Below are 17,074 nucleotides of genomic sequence, written 5' to 3' on the forward strand. Positions count from 1 at the left end.
GCTGATCCACTTACTAAACCCCTTCCACTCCCAAAGCATGAGAAACATGCTAGTGAATCTGGATTGAGGCAAATGATGTAATTAGAAGTTGTATTTATTTTTGGAGAAAAATAAGTTACATATGTAATACATTCATTTGCAGAATTATGTTTAATCAGAAATTTTATTATTTCTCTTATTTAATGATGGTTTTCAATATTAAATAAAATGTCCAAAATAATTATGGATTGATGGGCTTATCAGGTTGATGACCTGGTGAATGAAACCCCACAGGTGAACAAAATCCATATATTATTTAAGTTCCTAGTTCGGAATCATTAAACTGGACATAAATGATTTCTAATAATGGACTAGCATGTAAGATTGATTGGATAGCGCAGTTTCATGGGCTATAGGAGCATAGTGAGGCTCGGTCAATCACATGGATATGCATGAATGATGCATGATCGAACTATAGACCTACTTTGAAGTTCAAGTATAGAACTTCCGGATATATTAGTGGATTCCTTTGACATGAGTGGAACATTGATTTCATTCAATGGATGTTATAGCTGTGGTACACTCAAACGTCTGTCCGTAACTGGAGATTATAAAGGGTGTTTCCCAGTTATTTCAGAAATTGAGTGGGAGCTTTGGTTGCCACAAGATTGAATTGAGTCTACCTATTTAATTAGGAATGTGTCTTGGCCCCTTGAAGAGGGAGAATTCAGAAAAATGCATGGCCGTGCTCAAATGGATTACATAGTAATCATTTGTTCTGTGAATCTCACTCAGTTTTCAAGAAAAGATTTGTAGACTAATATGATCACGACATGTGATGCAATCATATTATCAAATCGACATACATTGACTTAAGGAATTTGAATATTGCGCACTTGTCTCAAACAAGTGGGAGATTGAAGGAGTTATGTCTTCGATAAGTGCAATTACTAGATATATCAAGGATCACTATTATGGAGATAATAAGTTCATTCTATAGGGTCGTCAATGTTTGGTGCTAGATATGACAATTGATCTTTGGGCTAGCTTAATGGCCTAAAGCCTTATAGAATAGATCCTACAAGGTCACACATAAGAGTATTGGGTTAAACAAGTCAGAGGCCCATTATTGGGCCTCATGAGTTCATGACATACCATGTTGATGACTGGGCTTGGATAGTTAGAAGAGTCTAATGGGTTTTGGACTTGACATGGTTTTATTTCTAGATATGATCTATAAATATAAACCATGCCTAGGGTTGCATGACAGAACAATTGACATACAGTAAATTGTCACACAAGCAACCAAGCATCCCGAAAACCCTAATTCTCTCTCTCTCTCCTCCCTGTCCGTACGGCTCTCCCTTGTGGGCGGCGCGTGGGTGGTGGTGTGGTGTGTTTGTGACTCGGATCTCCATTGAAGGTTGATTGAAGCGTTCAGTCACAACTAACTAGCATTAGTGGAGGTTTAATCCGTGCTCGTGGACTAAGTAGAGGAATCACACGTGGGGTTCTTGTTCTCCTTATTGTTCTTGCTCGATCACTTGTGGAATCACGCTTCAAAGGTATTATTCTTACTCTTTATGTGTTATGCATGAGATCCTTGGTTAGGTGCTATATGAATATGATTCATGATTATTTCCGCTGCGTAGTACCTATAATCCCCTACATAAATGTCAGTGCCACATGAAATTTTACCACCATTAAGAGTTCATTGAATTGGATTTTAGCGAAAATATTCCCTCATTTTATATTAAGTAAAATTTTTAATGTTAAGTAATCATTTTTGGTTTTATAGAATTATAACTAACAAAAGTAATGAACTAATCATTTATGTTTTACAAAAATCGAAATTAACAAACATATTTGTTCGAACTCTTTTTTTTTTTTTTCTTTTTTGGTTTGATAACTTTACAATTTTACGTAATTATATTTGTTTTTAAAATATTAAAATAACAAAGTCATATATTTTTTTAAAATTTCTTTTAAGGGATTAAAGTTATACTTTTATATGTGTAACTCTTTTATATATAATAAAAAAGGACCTATAAATAATCTTTAATATTTATTTTTTATTAAATCAAAGTTACAAATTGCTCTTAAATAATTATTTTATTTTTCTAAAACAAGTATTTTTTTTTAATAATTTTTCAAATTTAAGAAATTTTAAAAGATAGTCACTTCATTTATTACCCAACTTACAACAAATGCAACCTACGTTTATGGATATGATTCGAAGCATACAAAAACGATTATATTAATTCCCAAATGACTTATAAATATAGTTCATTTTAGTGGATGTTTTTCAATATGATAAATTTAATACATGTATGATTTCAAACTCAACTTAAATAAATTGAAACTTACTTAGTAATGGATAACATGTATAGATTTAATATTTATAAATGCACGTGTTGATACCCCTGACTTGATCGGTCAATGCTTTCCTATTGTAGACAAGTGATTCGTGTTCGTTCTTCACTATACCATAACTTTTTCAACCCATAAATTTGCCTGAAACTATGTAATCAAAATATTTATATAAAAACAAAAACATACTTCCTCTGCTTCTTTCTAGTTGCAACACTTCCTTGAAATGAAAATGTCAAAATAGTTGCAACACACCATAAAAATAAGGTTTTTATGGTGAAAATTGTATTATTACCTTAGCTTTAATTAAAGCACATGTCCCACTTGATTATACTCCTAACAACCTTTTAACCCCATTTTAAGTGTATTACGTAGTTGTGGGGAATAATTTCAAGTGTTAACCCCTAGCTTGAACCCCACTGTGATCATACACTAAAGTACGGTGGCGTCCAAAATGGAAGAAGATAGAGCAAAAGAGTCGCCAACAAGTTTTAGGAACTTGTAAACCGTTCACAGGGTGAAGGTTACACCCCTTAACGATCCAAGAGATCGTCAACTCCATAAGGTCTTGAACCAAATAAGGGTTCGGGGATGAAGGTACAAATCCAACCTAAAAGAGATTGAACCTGCCCTAATAATAGGCCTCTACTTTATTCTGATCGTATTCATGTGCGCTTTTTGACTAACATACAATCAATAGGTTTAACCCTAAACATGTTTAATCTATGTTGGTTGAATATAATGCACAAATAAATCTATTATTGGCGATCACTTGAATTATAATCATATTAACCCTAATAAGATTATTAAATTATCTTATTAAGCGTGATTACAAGTACAAAATTCCCTTTAAACATGCATAAAAGGTGTGATCAAGCAATAAAAATAAATATAAATATAATATCAAGCAACATAATAATCATAAAAATAATAATTATAATAATGATAAACATGAATCATAAAAATAATAATAATAATAATAATAATCGATCATGATAAAAAATGATCATCATAATAATAATTATAATCATAAATAATAAAGAATAATCATAATAATAATCATCATAATAGCAATCATATTAATAATAAATAATAATCATGTTAAAGCATAGCAAGATCTTAGGCATGATACTAACAAGATTAATAACAAACCCTAGCATGTCACTAAGCAATAAAAATCAAAGCTTTAACCCTAACATGATACTAACAATCATAAATATTAGGAAGAACATAAGAAGCATCGTAACAATCATATTTAGTATTAAAATTACCCTAGACATGATACTAGGAATTAAAATAACAATCTAAACATGATTTCTACATCATAACATCAATAAAAACCATTAAAACACTTACTTTGATGCCTCGTACCTCTTTCTAATAACAAGATACACACGTTAGTAACTTCAAGGAAAATAATAAACAAAACAATTAAATAAAATAATTAAAATAGAGATTTGGGACCAAGCCCTCAGAAATTAAACCTTTCACGTCTAGGGCGAAGGCAACTTCGAATATGGCTAGGTGTTTCTAGATCTTGCGAATGCGAAATTTTGTATTTAAAAAGCTAGTTTAGAAAAAGAGAGAGAGAGAATAATCAAGAAAATCGATGAGAGTTGATGAATGGTTAGAGAAGAGAATGAAAGAGAATTGATGAATGAAAACTGGTTGTAGGTGAATGATTTTTAGATGAAATCTGGTCATCGAAAACGGAGTTTTTAACACGTTATTTATAGAGAAAATCAGCCAAGAAGATAAAATATCAAAACAGAGTCTGGCGCACAAAAAAAGAACCAGCGCCAACGCTGGCTGTTGGCGTCAGGCGCTACAGCTAGCATTTGGCGCGGATTCAGAAAATCACGCGTTTTCTTAAAATCAGATAAAAATTGCCATACAGGAGGATAAAATCGTATTTTCCTCAAAAATGCTCTTTGATTTTAATTAAAACTCTGAAAAGTCAACAAAAGTCAATTTATCAATGCTAATTGAATTAGGAATGAAAAGAACCTTCTAGAAGAATCTAGAAAACTAAAACCATTCCTAATTGCATTAGGAATGATAAATCTATATTAGGCCCTCCCCTAGATCATTGGGCCGCATATAAGGCTCAAAACGGGCCCAGTTTAGTAAATTGACCATAACTTCCTCAATATTCATCGGAATTGGGCTTATAATATATCGTTGGAAAGCTCTTGCCAAGCCCCATCCAACTACACTATTATTGGACCCATATCATGGACCAACCAAACTGTATTGGCTGTTTTCTTAAAATAAGTTTTCAAAAACAGAGAGAAAAAAAATTAAAACTATCCGCAACATTAAACTTTCCACACTTTCACTTCATTCGATTATGATTCGACGCGAAAGGTACTCATCATTGGGTTTGGTTTTGGGGAGGCACAAATGGGTGTCTACAGTAGTATAACATGTGAAGTTCACATTTCTTAAATAGCGTGATAAAGTGTGTCTTGCAACTATAAAGAAACGGATGAAGTAATACTTATATATTCAAATATAAGATGCACCAAACTTACAATAAATATAACCCATGTTTATGGATATGATTCTAGAAATACAAAAACGATTATATTAATTACCAAATGATTAATATACATAGTTCACTTTAGTGGATGTGTTTTGAATATGATAAATTTAATACATGTATGATTTCAAACCAAACTTAAATAAGTGAAAACTAACTTAATAATTGATAACATAGAATTCGTATAAGGAATACTTACAATTTACCTCTTTGTTAATACATATTATTAAAATAAAAAACTTACAATTTGAACTTTGCGGTAATATATAAAACGTACAATTTACAAGTTACTAAACGAATAACACACTTTTTTTTTTTTTTTTTTTTGAAATTTAAAAAATAGAAGAAATAGACTAGAATTAACATGTCAAATAGAAGAAATCATTACATTCTATAAAACCAATTGATACATATGTTAACTAATCCATTTAGAAAGTGATGCACATGACAGAACAAGTATTGTACAAAACTTCTTACTAATACATATTCTTGTTGAAACACATTATTAAACCAAACAATAACATACAATACCATTATCCTAACATTTATAACCCCAATAAATTTTTAACCCTAAACCTTAACCCAATCCTAAGAACATTTATATGCAACAATAATCATCATAATATATTAATAAGTATTCTATTAACATTTAAGGAATCATATTGTCTTTAATAGAATCATCCAATATAATTGACATAAATATAAATAGTACAAATAAATATATAATACGATAACCTACGTGCTAATACCCCTTGGTGTAGTTGGTGGATGCTTTTTTATTATGCATAAGTGATCCGTGTTCGAATCCAAACTACACCAATTTTTTTTAATATATTTTGGTTTTATATAACAATTTGAGGTCTGATTTCTTTAAACCCGAAATTATGAGACTCCCACTACAAAACCAAAATCTTTCCGTATTTTTGAGCATCAAATTCCATAAAACAACATCTTTTCGAATTTAAACAGCATCAAAATAGTATTAACATGATCAATATAAATAATTGCTTACTTATTCATATCTGATTCATATATACAAATACAAATATGTTCTCAAGGCATACATATGACAAAACCTTGTAAATTCTTCGTCGCTTGCAAAATACATACCCACAGCCGGAGTACGGCTGTCTTGTTCTTCTCTGTTTGACCGATTAAAAGAATCAACCTCAACCTCTTCATTACCAATGTTATTAACCTCGGCTCCTTCATTAAGATCGAATGACAATGCTGCTTCTTCTTTTGTTGCATCGTTTGGTTTTGCATCTCCGATTGAGCTAATCACATCCTTTATCACTTCAATAAGATCAATGTTCAAATGAGGGGACACGTTTTCGCTTTTCATTTCAGTGCCACAATATCAAACACACTACTGTATTTTATTTCAGATGCTACAAATTGAAAAAAGATACTATAAAATTATATTTTAATTTAATATTGAAAAAATGATCCTACGTATAAAAAACAGTTCCTATAAAATTATTGACAACAAATAAACCTCAATTTTATTAAACAATTGCTTCCATTACAATGGAACCCAGAAAATTTCCTTCAATTAAATATCATTTAACATGAAACAATTAGAAAATACACAAACCAAATCAACTTACAAAACAATATATTAATCTAAACGATTTTCCTTTTCAAATCAATTGTTATAAAGTTTCTAATTTTTACCCAAAATCAAATACTTCTAAATCAAACAATGAAAACCCTAAATTATCAAAAACATCAAATTAGGAAATTTAAATGAAATTATTCAACAACAAACAAGATTACCTGCGAATACTTGTAACTAGTTGACGAAATTGATATCCACACTTGAATAATTTCTTCACAATTCATACCCTTATTCAAATTTGTATGTTCTTCACCAAGGAATTGGGGGAAAAAATGAAATTTTGGTGGAGAAGATGAGGAATTTCAACACTTAATTGGGAATTTAATTTTGTTTTATCCATTAATTATTGAAGCAGTAATAGTTGGCGCTAGATAAAAATTTTGCCCCTCACCTTCCTCACAATGGCGCTCAGCCTGAAAATTTTGCCGCTCTTCTTTCCCCCTTTTTTTTCCCTTTCCCTCTTCTTTTTTTAATTCCCCTAACTTCAATGTTGAGTTGGCGATTATTAATTGGTGGTGTACAATATGCCTTTGTACACTTAGTGTACCCCTAGCTTTTTACCAAGTTGGTGTCAATTTAATGAGTGGCACAAGTTTGTGTCAATATTTATAGGAAAATTTGCAAATTGCAGTCATTTAAAGTTCGTATTTTGCAAATTACAGCCATTTTAATTTTTTTTTTTTGCAAATTGCAGCCCAAAAGTTCGTATAAATTGTAAATTGCACCCCGATTAAAATTTTTCATCGGTTTACATTTGAAAAATCTTCGGTTAAGGTTTTAGGGCTCATTTTAATAAGGGTCCGAATTGAGCTCGGAATTTGCAAAAAAATAACGTAAGTGTCTCATATTTATAGTTTCCCACAAATCGATACACTTTTGTTACGCAAAACGAGATACTTGCGATACTTTTTTTTTGCTAATTCCGAGCTCAATTCGGGTTCCTAAAGGCTAGAATGACCCCTAAAACCTTAATCGAAGATTTTTCAACTTGTAAACTGATGGAAAAGTTGAAACGGGCTGCAATTTACAATTTATATGAACTTTTAGGCTGCAATTTGCAAAATACGAACTTTAAATGGCTACAATTTGCAAATTTTCCATATTTATAACATCTGTCTATGAGTGTAATTTTGCTAATAATTAAATGTATTTATTTTTTTATTTTGCGACTTTAGAAACAAACCGAGAAACTTGAAATTTGTCAAATTTGCTTCAAACGGCAAGGGGAATTATCAAATTAAGAGCATAAACTCAGCAGTCAACACATATCTTATTTTTGCTTCAAAAAAAAAAAAAAAAACACATATCTTGTTCTATATTTCAATCTACACCAACAATGTCACCAGCAGCAACATCAGCTGCAGTAGGAGCAACAACACCAAAGTTATCACTCACCCATTCTCACTACCCTAAAACAATCTCTCTCCTCCCGCCCTCCATTATCTCCTGCCTCTATTCATCACATTCATACTCTCTTAAACCCCTCAATTCTCTCTCCTCCCATGTCTTCTGCCATGCCTTTCCTTCACACTCCCAAAATTTCCAATTTGCAGCCTCAAATTTCGAAGATGAAGATGAAGATGAAGAACAGGTAATTGGGGATTGTTTAATTTTCGAAGATGGGGTTTTTGAGGACCCATATATTGAGGAAGAACTAAACCCTCAAATTTCTTCAGTTTCTGAAACTACCCACAGTACCCAGAAACCCAAGTCAAGGCAAAAGCAACCAGAAGTTATTGAACCCCAGAATTTAATCCCAGAAAAATGGAACTCAATTGTAGAGGAACTCAATTTGACCAAGAAAGAACGGAGAAAAATTGCTCAGGAAATGGAATTTGGGCAGAAAGTTGTGAAGAGGAAGATGATTAATGTGAATATGCAGGAGTATTTGAGGTTAAGGGAGGAGAAATTGTCTCAATTGAACCCTGTTGTTCTTGATGACCCGCCTTCGTTTCGTGCCGAAAATGAGGGAAGTGGTGATGATGCTGACGATGATGGTGTTGCAAAGCATAGGAGAGAGACTGTTGATTCTAGAGTTGAACCGAAGAATCCTAGATGGGCTGTTTATGGTCGTGGATTGGATGATATTACAGAGTTCTTCAACAGTGGCAACTATCAGCCTAGTGAAAAATCGGATGGTAGTACTATCTTCTTCTCTCATCTTTGTATATTATTATATTATGTTTGTCTCGTATATACAATGGGTGTATTGGATATTCATGTTTAGTCACGACAAATCATATACGCAGTACGAAATAAAAGTTATCCCTTTGGTAGATTATGCCATATTTATTTGGACTTAACTTTACTAATTAGATGTATGAAATTTCGAAATTGCTTGGAAAATGAGATTTGTTTAATCGTGTAAACATCCTTTTAAATTTTTGTTTACCAGTAGTTAAAGACCATGGTTGTTATACTATATTTGCGATTGTTATTAAAACAAAACTAGGATGACATTGAATTTGTGGGCTGTCATGTTTCTATTTCAAGATTATCCAAATTTCATGTAATATCACAATATAAAGGTTGTATTTCATTCTATAAAATTCAATTCCATTAACATGGAAATTCCTGAAGTTTATCTTTTTATGTTGTTGCAAATGTAGGACGCCAAGGTCAAGTGTTGTTTACAAAGGAAGAGAAGGCCCTAATGAATGCGAAGAGACCTAGACTTGCAGCTGCTACTTCTGTAAGTTCTTCGCTACCTAGGTTAAATTTGGAAACAAAGAGTTGTATCAGGCAGCCAACGTGGGTAATTTAAGCCGGTGCTTTTCTCAAATGATGCTTGAGATGTTTTAAACATTTAGATGGAATGAGGCTTTGTTGATTGTATTGTTAAAAATGTAATCATTATGATAGCAATTAAACAACCGGTGATGTTTCATGGATACTGATATGTTTACTGTTCTTGCCATTGCCAAATTTGAATGGGAATTTTGATTTTGCAGGAAAAATGGCTGCCTCTGCATACTCTTGCTGCATCTGGAGAATTTTACCTTGTGAATACTTTGTTAAAACATGATGTTGATATCAATGCTGCTGATCAGGTTAGGCTCGCAGCTGTATTCATGCTGCAACCCTTCGTCAGTTGTCATTATCTTGCTTTCATGTATGGTGCCTTTCACTTTTCATAATTTCTTAGTCTGATATTGGTCTGTCATTTTTCTTTTGCCAGGACGGCTTAACTGCACTTCATAAAGCAATAACTTGTAAAAAGCAGGCTATAATAAATTATTTGCTGAGAGAATCAGCTGATCCTTTTGCTCGTGACAAGGTTTGAAGAAAGTTTCTTCCATCTTTTATACCCTCCATTCCTGATGTTTTGAAGCTTTAAGTTTGAGCTTGTGCCATCATATTGTATATTTTTCTGCATTGTTGTAGCTGCCTCTTATATACGGGGCCTTGTATATGGGGCTGGCTTAGCGGCACTAATTTTGTTTATTTGATCAGCTGCAAGCCTTTCTGTAGTAGTGATATTAGCTTTAGAAAAAAGTGCAAGGCATAGTAAGGCCCAAAGGGTCCTGATGTCCAAGAACCAAGGCGATAAATGGAGTGATTGGAGTCATGGATATGCATCGTGATTTTGAGGCTCAAAGTTTTGCAAGGATGTTTATTCATTGATTCGCCTTATGAAAACGAGATTTTCCTTTTTTCAACTACTGGCTTATTTTATCTTTAATCAAAGAAGGAAAAGAGCTGAAGAGGAATTTGGTCACATGGGTTGTTTTCGTGCACTGATGCACATAGGTCTATGCCTCCATTACAGGCATGCCCAAGTAGGGCTTCTTCTGTACACCCAGTTGAATCATGCCCATGGTACATCAACACTCATTTTCTACTTATTTGGGAGTTCAATGAACAGTTGTGCTAAGCTTTGGGTTTACTAGTACCGTAGTACATCTGAGGGGTATAAATGAAATTGACACGAACAAGAGTGCTTGAGGACGACTAGAGGTGTTTTTTATTTCAAGAACGAGAAAAGGCATAAACCATTGAATGTTATCTTTCATGAGCATATCTAACAGGCTGACACATCTCTTCTTATATCACTGCATAAACTTTTGAAAGTAAACCCATGATTAGTAGAACAAGAGCTGGCTTGAGATCTGACGATCAATTCGCTTCACTGCTGCTCCTTAACTTTTATACTGTTTCTATTTACTAGCTGTCCTACAATTTAGCTCCAGACATTCAATATATGTGAACTTTTCAGCTTTCAAGGTTTTCATATGGTATAATGATTGCTGACTTGACAGATTGTTTGTAGTTGTTGTTTAATAGCTACCATTATATTTTCGTCCTTGTGATCATTCTGCAAAGGATGATGATCTGGTATGTTTTACTGATGCTTGCAGGATGGGGCAACTTTGATGCATTATGCTGTTCGAACCGCATCAAGTCAGATTATTAAAACACTGTTGCTGCACAATGTGGATATTAACCTCCAAGACAATGTATGAGCGTTCATTTCTGCTTGTTGGTGAATTTTTATTTGATAAACCTCTGAAACAATATATTAAATATGCTATTATTCTTTCCTTTTGAAGGATGGGTGGAGTCCATTGCATCTTGCTGTTCAGGCTCGAAGAACAGATGTTGTGAGGCTCCTCTTAATGAAAGGAGCAGATAAGACACTAAAGAACAAGGCAAGTTTCTAATACTTCATTATCAGTTGCATTGTTTCTGAGAATGTGTATTGAATTATTGGGTGATTTATTTGTTAGTGTATGCACTTGAAGAATACTTGGTATTATCTTATTCATTCAAGTGTTTAGTTTCCTGACTTTCCTCCATATAATGAATCAAGAAAGTGGGGTCATATAGTTGGGAAAGATACGCTTTTCAACCTTGAGGACTTGAGGTTGAAAGTCTGTTCTCTGCTTGTTTTTATATCCTGTCCAGTGTCCACCACCTTAGGGTGGCCCAAGTGCAGAGAGAATTTGGGTATTATTCTATAGTTATGCGGAATGGATTCAGATCAGAACACACAAACAAGACACAAACAACAAGATTTGAGGGAGAAAGATTGAATCTTGGATTAAGAAATGCTCAAAATAAAGGTTTTTTTTACAAACAGTGGGTTTAGCCTGCCACTCTACAAGGGTAACTTTAGGTTACCAATCTCCACAACACTCAATCACAAGTTGCCTACCTCATCAATCTCTCTCTCCCCTTTCTATATGTACAAGCAATTCCCTAAATGATTACTACTGGCTGCTGATTTTGTCTTATGTGCTGTTCTCTTTCCCATCATTTGCTGCCATCTGTTCTGTGTTGATTGGGGTGGGTGCATTTGGCTGCTCTGATGTAGTCAGAGGTCCGTTAGTGATTCTCTTAGTGCGTTCCTTCCTCCTGGAGTAGGTGAGGACGACTGGTGGTCTCACAGGGTCATTATGCCCTATTACATTTTAAGCCTCTTTCCGAGTCCGTGGAGTAAAAGGGGAGGCACCTGCACTACAGTATACACCATCTGTCAGAGATTACATTTCTGGTATCAGATATTCCACCGCATTCCGGCTCTTTAATTTTTATTTTAATTTCTATGGTTATGTTCCTTCGTTTGCTCACTTTACTCACCTTTTTTGAAACTCTTTTAAATGATTATTTTATTGTGTCCTTTTAAGTATACATACCATTCCTTATCGATTCATGTTAGCCGACCACAAATCATTTTTTTTATTTTTTTTTTTTATTTTATTTTTTTTAAAGAGACTACAAATCTTTTTGGGACTAAGACTTTGTTGTTGTTGTTTTTGTTATAACCCCCTCCCCTTCACGTGATTACTATATTCTTCGTAATTGGGGTTTGTCCAAGGTTGAGACAATTCTTATCTCCCAATAAATTAGCATCCATTTTCATCATCAAACCAAGTTTCAAAACATCAAATCAAACCAAGTTACGTAGGCTATGCAGAACCTCAAAACCTCTTTTTTAACTCCTTTCTCCAATTCATTATTGCTGCAGTTGAAGTTCACTCGATTGATCGCACTCAAGTAATAATGTGTTATTCCAGCCAATTTTGCCTTAGAGAAATAAGAATTGAACCTATGATATTGTACAAGCCTTTAGTTATTTGCATTGGTTTTACATTTCTGTTATATTGAGAATAAAATTTCCAGTATAGATCCTATTAATCTTTGTCAACCTTGTCGTATGAACAATCAAAGATATTCTCTGTATTCATTTCAGGACAATCTGACTGCTTTGGAGCTTTGCCTGTATTCTGGTAAAGACACCAAGACTTATGAGCTCATTAAACTATTGAAACAGCTACCTAGGCGACATCGTTGATTGTACATAGAGAACAGTAAGAACTCGACATTTAACCAGATTAGCTGCTTGCTGGTAACTTGATGCTGAAGGTGTCAACAAACCTTGGCTGAGTTAGATCGTGATTTTTGAGGTCAGAACATGTTTCCAATGGCAGAGCTGCTGCCCTATTGGCCTGGAGGCGGAGTGCTATAAAAATAAAACTTATATACACCTAATAGAGTATTGGTGAAATGCATGTAGAAACTATAGTTCCTGTAATTTTGTTACCTAAACTGTTAATCCTGTTCGATAAATTCCATCCTCTATACATGCTGCTATCTTAAGCTTGAAGGTGTACAATTAGTAATCCATAATTTTGATGGTCTTGTTCGTATTTAATGCCTAATTGGTTTGGGACACAAATTCTGATTACTTCAATTCTTCAACCAAGCATATCCTAATAATATGCAAAACTGCTAACAGTGCTAAGGATTTGAGACTGTCTAAAGTTAATGAGCAGTAATCCGTTACGAGCTTCTTGACCCTTCAAGTTGAATGTATAAAATAACTAGAAATAACTTGAACACTATATACTTTTGTAATCAAAAAATATTGGGTGATGCAAGTATGCAACCATTGGTCAGAGGATCCTAATCTTATTTTTTTTCTTGAATTAGATTGAATCCTAATATGATTGATACTTGATTTTTATTTTAAAGTCTCAAATAATTGTGTATTTTGTTCTTGCTTAATTTATTGTGCTTATGCCAACATTAGACTAGGAGTAATGGGTACTGTGATCGCAACAAGAGTTGAGTTTTGATGGATTTGATAATTTCTATTAAAGATATGAAATTCTCTATGGAAATAGGTAGAATGAATTGTTAGAAAGTCAGGGACTTAAAATCTTTAATTTTCATAATTCCATGAAAGTAGGTTTGATTGTTAATTAGGAAAGACATTGAGAACTCCGAACAGATTTTATTATTTAATATTCTTTGTGAACATATAATTGATTGGTTGGGTAGAAATTTGTCTTGTATTGATTATGCTAGTGGTGATACTTCATTTTAAATGTTTTTATTATTTGATTTTCTTAAGGAGTTTACATTTTCAACCCTATATGTGATTGAGGAGGATTATTTCGGCTTTATTATTTTTGCTACGTGTGCAACAACCTTATCAAACCCATTAAACAGTTTGAGTTGACAAAAATTGAAATGTTTCATATATCAGAGCGTATGCAGCCATATCATGCCCGCATGTACTTCCCTATTTTATTCGGTTAAAGTCAGATATGATAAGCTTAAACTAAATTACTAAAATGAAACAAGTACAAGCTCAACAGTATAATATAAATCTATTTTGTTCAATTCAAAATGATGGTTGTTAGCTAGCCAAATGAAGGACGTTGCGAAGAGTTGTAACCAAATCTGATACATACTTGTCATAGCCCCTTTCCATCTGCAGAAATAATTATAATAAAAATTTATTAATATCTACAAAAATATTATCGATAAGATTAAAAAAAGTTAAAGTGAATGCGGAAGGACGGAATCATCACCTGTGCAATAATGGTAATATCTAGTGCTGTGTTGTTCATTAGTGCAACGTTAAAATTAGTAACGGACAGACCATGCTTCTCAGCCTCTACAAATAACTTTACGAAAATGCCCTTCTGTTTTTCACAACATACTCTTAATATAAGCATTTTCCCCATTAATTTAACTTCAACTTCTGGTAATGAAGCACTACTGCAACTACCATAACCATCACCATCACCATCATCGCTACCACCACTATAGTCATCCACAGTCGACAAAGAAATATTATCATCACTACTGCCGTTGTCGGCTTTGAATTTAGTTTTTTTTACTACCACAGTCCTCTTGGCAACCATACTTTCAAGTACCTTTACTTTCTCTTGAAGTTCCTTCATATGTTTAATTGCGGATCCTAAGACTGTTGTTTTATCGACCTGTATATAACATCGTAATAGTAAATAGATTAATAATAATGGTCAAACAAACTTTACTCCGTATCATATAGAATAGGAAAATTTGCGAGGAAGGTCCTTTTATGAGGTCGACGTTGTGTGGAAGGTCCTTTTATGAAAAAGGTGGCATGAAAGGTCCTTATATGAACATTGGGTTGCGAGGAGGGTCCTTTGACCAAATTCCGGTGTTGACCAAGATTTTCCAGCCAAAAATAATCACGTGATGTGCACGTGACCACTTAAATGAGGTTTTTTAGGTGGTGGATGTTCGAGGTGTGGGTTTTAATGGGTGGTTTTCGTAGGTGGCCGGTTCTGGTTCTGGTGAAATCAAACACCATAACAATTAACAACCATAATTCTAATTGTAATTGTTGTTTCCGAGCTTAATTTAAAGGGGGAAAGGGAAATCAAGGGAAAAGAGGGAAAAAGGAAAAAAAAAAAACCTCATTTAAGTGGTCACGTGCACATCACGTAATTATTTTTGGCCGGAAAAAATTGGTCCAACGCCGGAATTTGGTCAAAGGACCCTCCTCACAACCCAATGTTCATATGAGGACCTTTCGTGCCACCTTTTTCATAAAAGGACCTTCCACACAAGGTCGACTTCATAAAAGGACCTTCCTCGCAAATTTTCCTTTAGAATATTGGTAAAAAAAATGTCACCTTCTTAAGGCCGGGAATCATAGCAGAGAGTGAAATGATCATATGGCTCAATAATTCCCGGCGCTTCCTCTCAGCAATAATGTGATCTTGGACTTGGTTAGGCTGTCGTTTTCGCTTTGAACCAACACTCACTGCTTGCTTCTTCGTCTCTTTCTTATTTTTTGATGGTTGGCTCTTTTGAACATCAGACCTTACAGTGTCATCTTTATCATTACCATTATTATTATTATTATTATTATCATTATTATCATCGTTGTTGTTTTCACTAATATGAGGGGTGGATAGATATTGATCAATACTATCAAAATCTCCCTCAAGAGAGGGCGTGTCGTTGGTGATGTTGATAGGATAAGGGAAATCGATACCAAGTGTAGCAGCGAGTTGTTCTTCAAAAGTTGCTTCACTTTGCTGATAAGGGTCGTTTATTAAACTAGGATTATTTGGATCCATTTCCATATCCATTTCCTACATCAAACAATTAAAACCATCAATTTGTTAATTACAATTAGCGTACCTAGACCAATAAGAGCAAGTCTAATGGTCGTAGATAGGGATTTGTTTGCAATTTTTAAAAGTATCTAGCTACTAACTTGACCATTAGAGCTAAAACATACAATTAACTTGACCATTGGACCTAACTTGCTCAAGCTAATTTGCTTGAGAAAAAAATTACCAAAATTTTTGGAGATTAGTGAATTAAAATATTAAATTTATAAAGCTAATTGAGAAAGTCAAACTTATTTAATTGGCAAGGTAGTAGCTAACAATTGGGGCACAAAATAGCTACAAAGAGGATTAGCTTAAAATCATATACTACGTATGACATACCAAGCTAATTTAATGATTAGCTTATCATTGAAGACACTCTAACAAATAGTCTAAACGTCAATCATACCACACTACCACAGTACATTTTGAGACCTCAAATGGTCAAAAGGCAATTGATCAAAGTTTGGTAGTAGATTCGTATATACATTGTAGATATATTTATTAAACGTCAATTGTCTGTCTACAATATTTGGCGAGAAACAAAATAGCTACAATATATGTGAGCTTGTGAGGATCTAAAATAGATTCATATATACATAATAAACATCAAAGAATAACCAATAAAGTCATTTAGGTAACTTTTTAATTCAAATGTACTAAGTAGTAAGTAAAACAAAATGCAAGGTGATTAATATAACATCCGGAGAAATTAACTGAGTAGAGATTAGAGGTCTTACCAATTCTGCTAACCATGCTTCCATAGTCATCGTTGGAGTCATTATATTGTTTACTCTTCTAGTGATAAAAATGTTCACTTAAAAAAAAAAAAAAAAAAAAAAACTGAAAGAATGAGTTGGACTTAGTATTCGGGGTACCCTAATTTATTATATAGGGGGGAGGTTGTCAAATTTTGTGCTTTTGTCTTATATGTATGTTTTTTATTTTTATTTTTTTTAATAATATTTCTTGCTGGCTAACATGGCAATATATAATTTTACGTAATAAAATAAGTTTGCATCATTTTTATTGAACAATAATAATGAATTACAGAAATGTGAAGAGATTAGATGGGTTCTTTTCAAGAAACCTCAATTTGGGTTCTTGCTACGTGTTGACCGGTATTATAGAGCGGAGGTACCTACTCTCCTATTTTCAAAT

The 17,074-nt window shown here is 33.4% G+C and overlaps 2 protein-coding genes across 2 annotated transcripts; one reads left to right on the plus strand and one right to left on the minus strand.

The window, feature by feature from the left end:
• The first annotated feature begins 7,773 nt into the window (after positions 1 to 7,773).
• Positions 7,774 to 13,167, plus strand: LOC145642494 (ankyrin repeat domain-containing protein, chloroplastic-like). Its single transcript, XM_081693705.1, has 7 exons — positions 7,774 to 8,650; positions 9,122 to 9,204; positions 9,464 to 9,562; positions 9,691 to 9,789; positions 10,871 to 10,969; positions 11,063 to 11,161; positions 12,706 to 13,167. Exons 1-7 carry the CDS (start codon positions 7,849 to 7,851, stop codon positions 12,805 to 12,807), a joined length of 1,383 nt encoding a protein of 460 aa, XP_081549831.1. The 5' UTR covers positions 7,774 to 7,848; the 3' UTR covers positions 12,808 to 13,167.
• Positions 13,168 to 14,157: 990 nt separating this feature from the next.
• On the minus strand, positions 14,158 to 16,677 carry LOC145570085 (transcription factor bHLH18-like). The gene is made up of 4 exons (XM_081629110.1): positions 16,654 to 16,677; positions 15,428 to 15,892; positions 14,333 to 14,746; positions 14,158 to 14,232 (listed from the first exon to the last, which is right to left on the minus strand). The coding sequence occupies exons 1-4, from the start codon at positions 16,675 to 16,677 to the stop codon at positions 14,158 to 14,160; spliced, it is 978 nt and encodes a 325-aa protein (XP_081485236.1).
• Positions 16,678 to 17,074: the final 397 nt, after the last annotated feature.

The sequence above is a fragment of the Chenopodium album genome, chromosome 1 (assembly GCF_948465745.1).
Source record: "Chenopodium album chromosome 1, dcCheAlbu1.1, whole genome shotgun sequence".
Classification (NCBI taxonomy): domain Eukaryota; kingdom Viridiplantae; phylum Streptophyta; class Magnoliopsida; order Caryophyllales; family Amaranthaceae; genus Chenopodium; species Chenopodium album.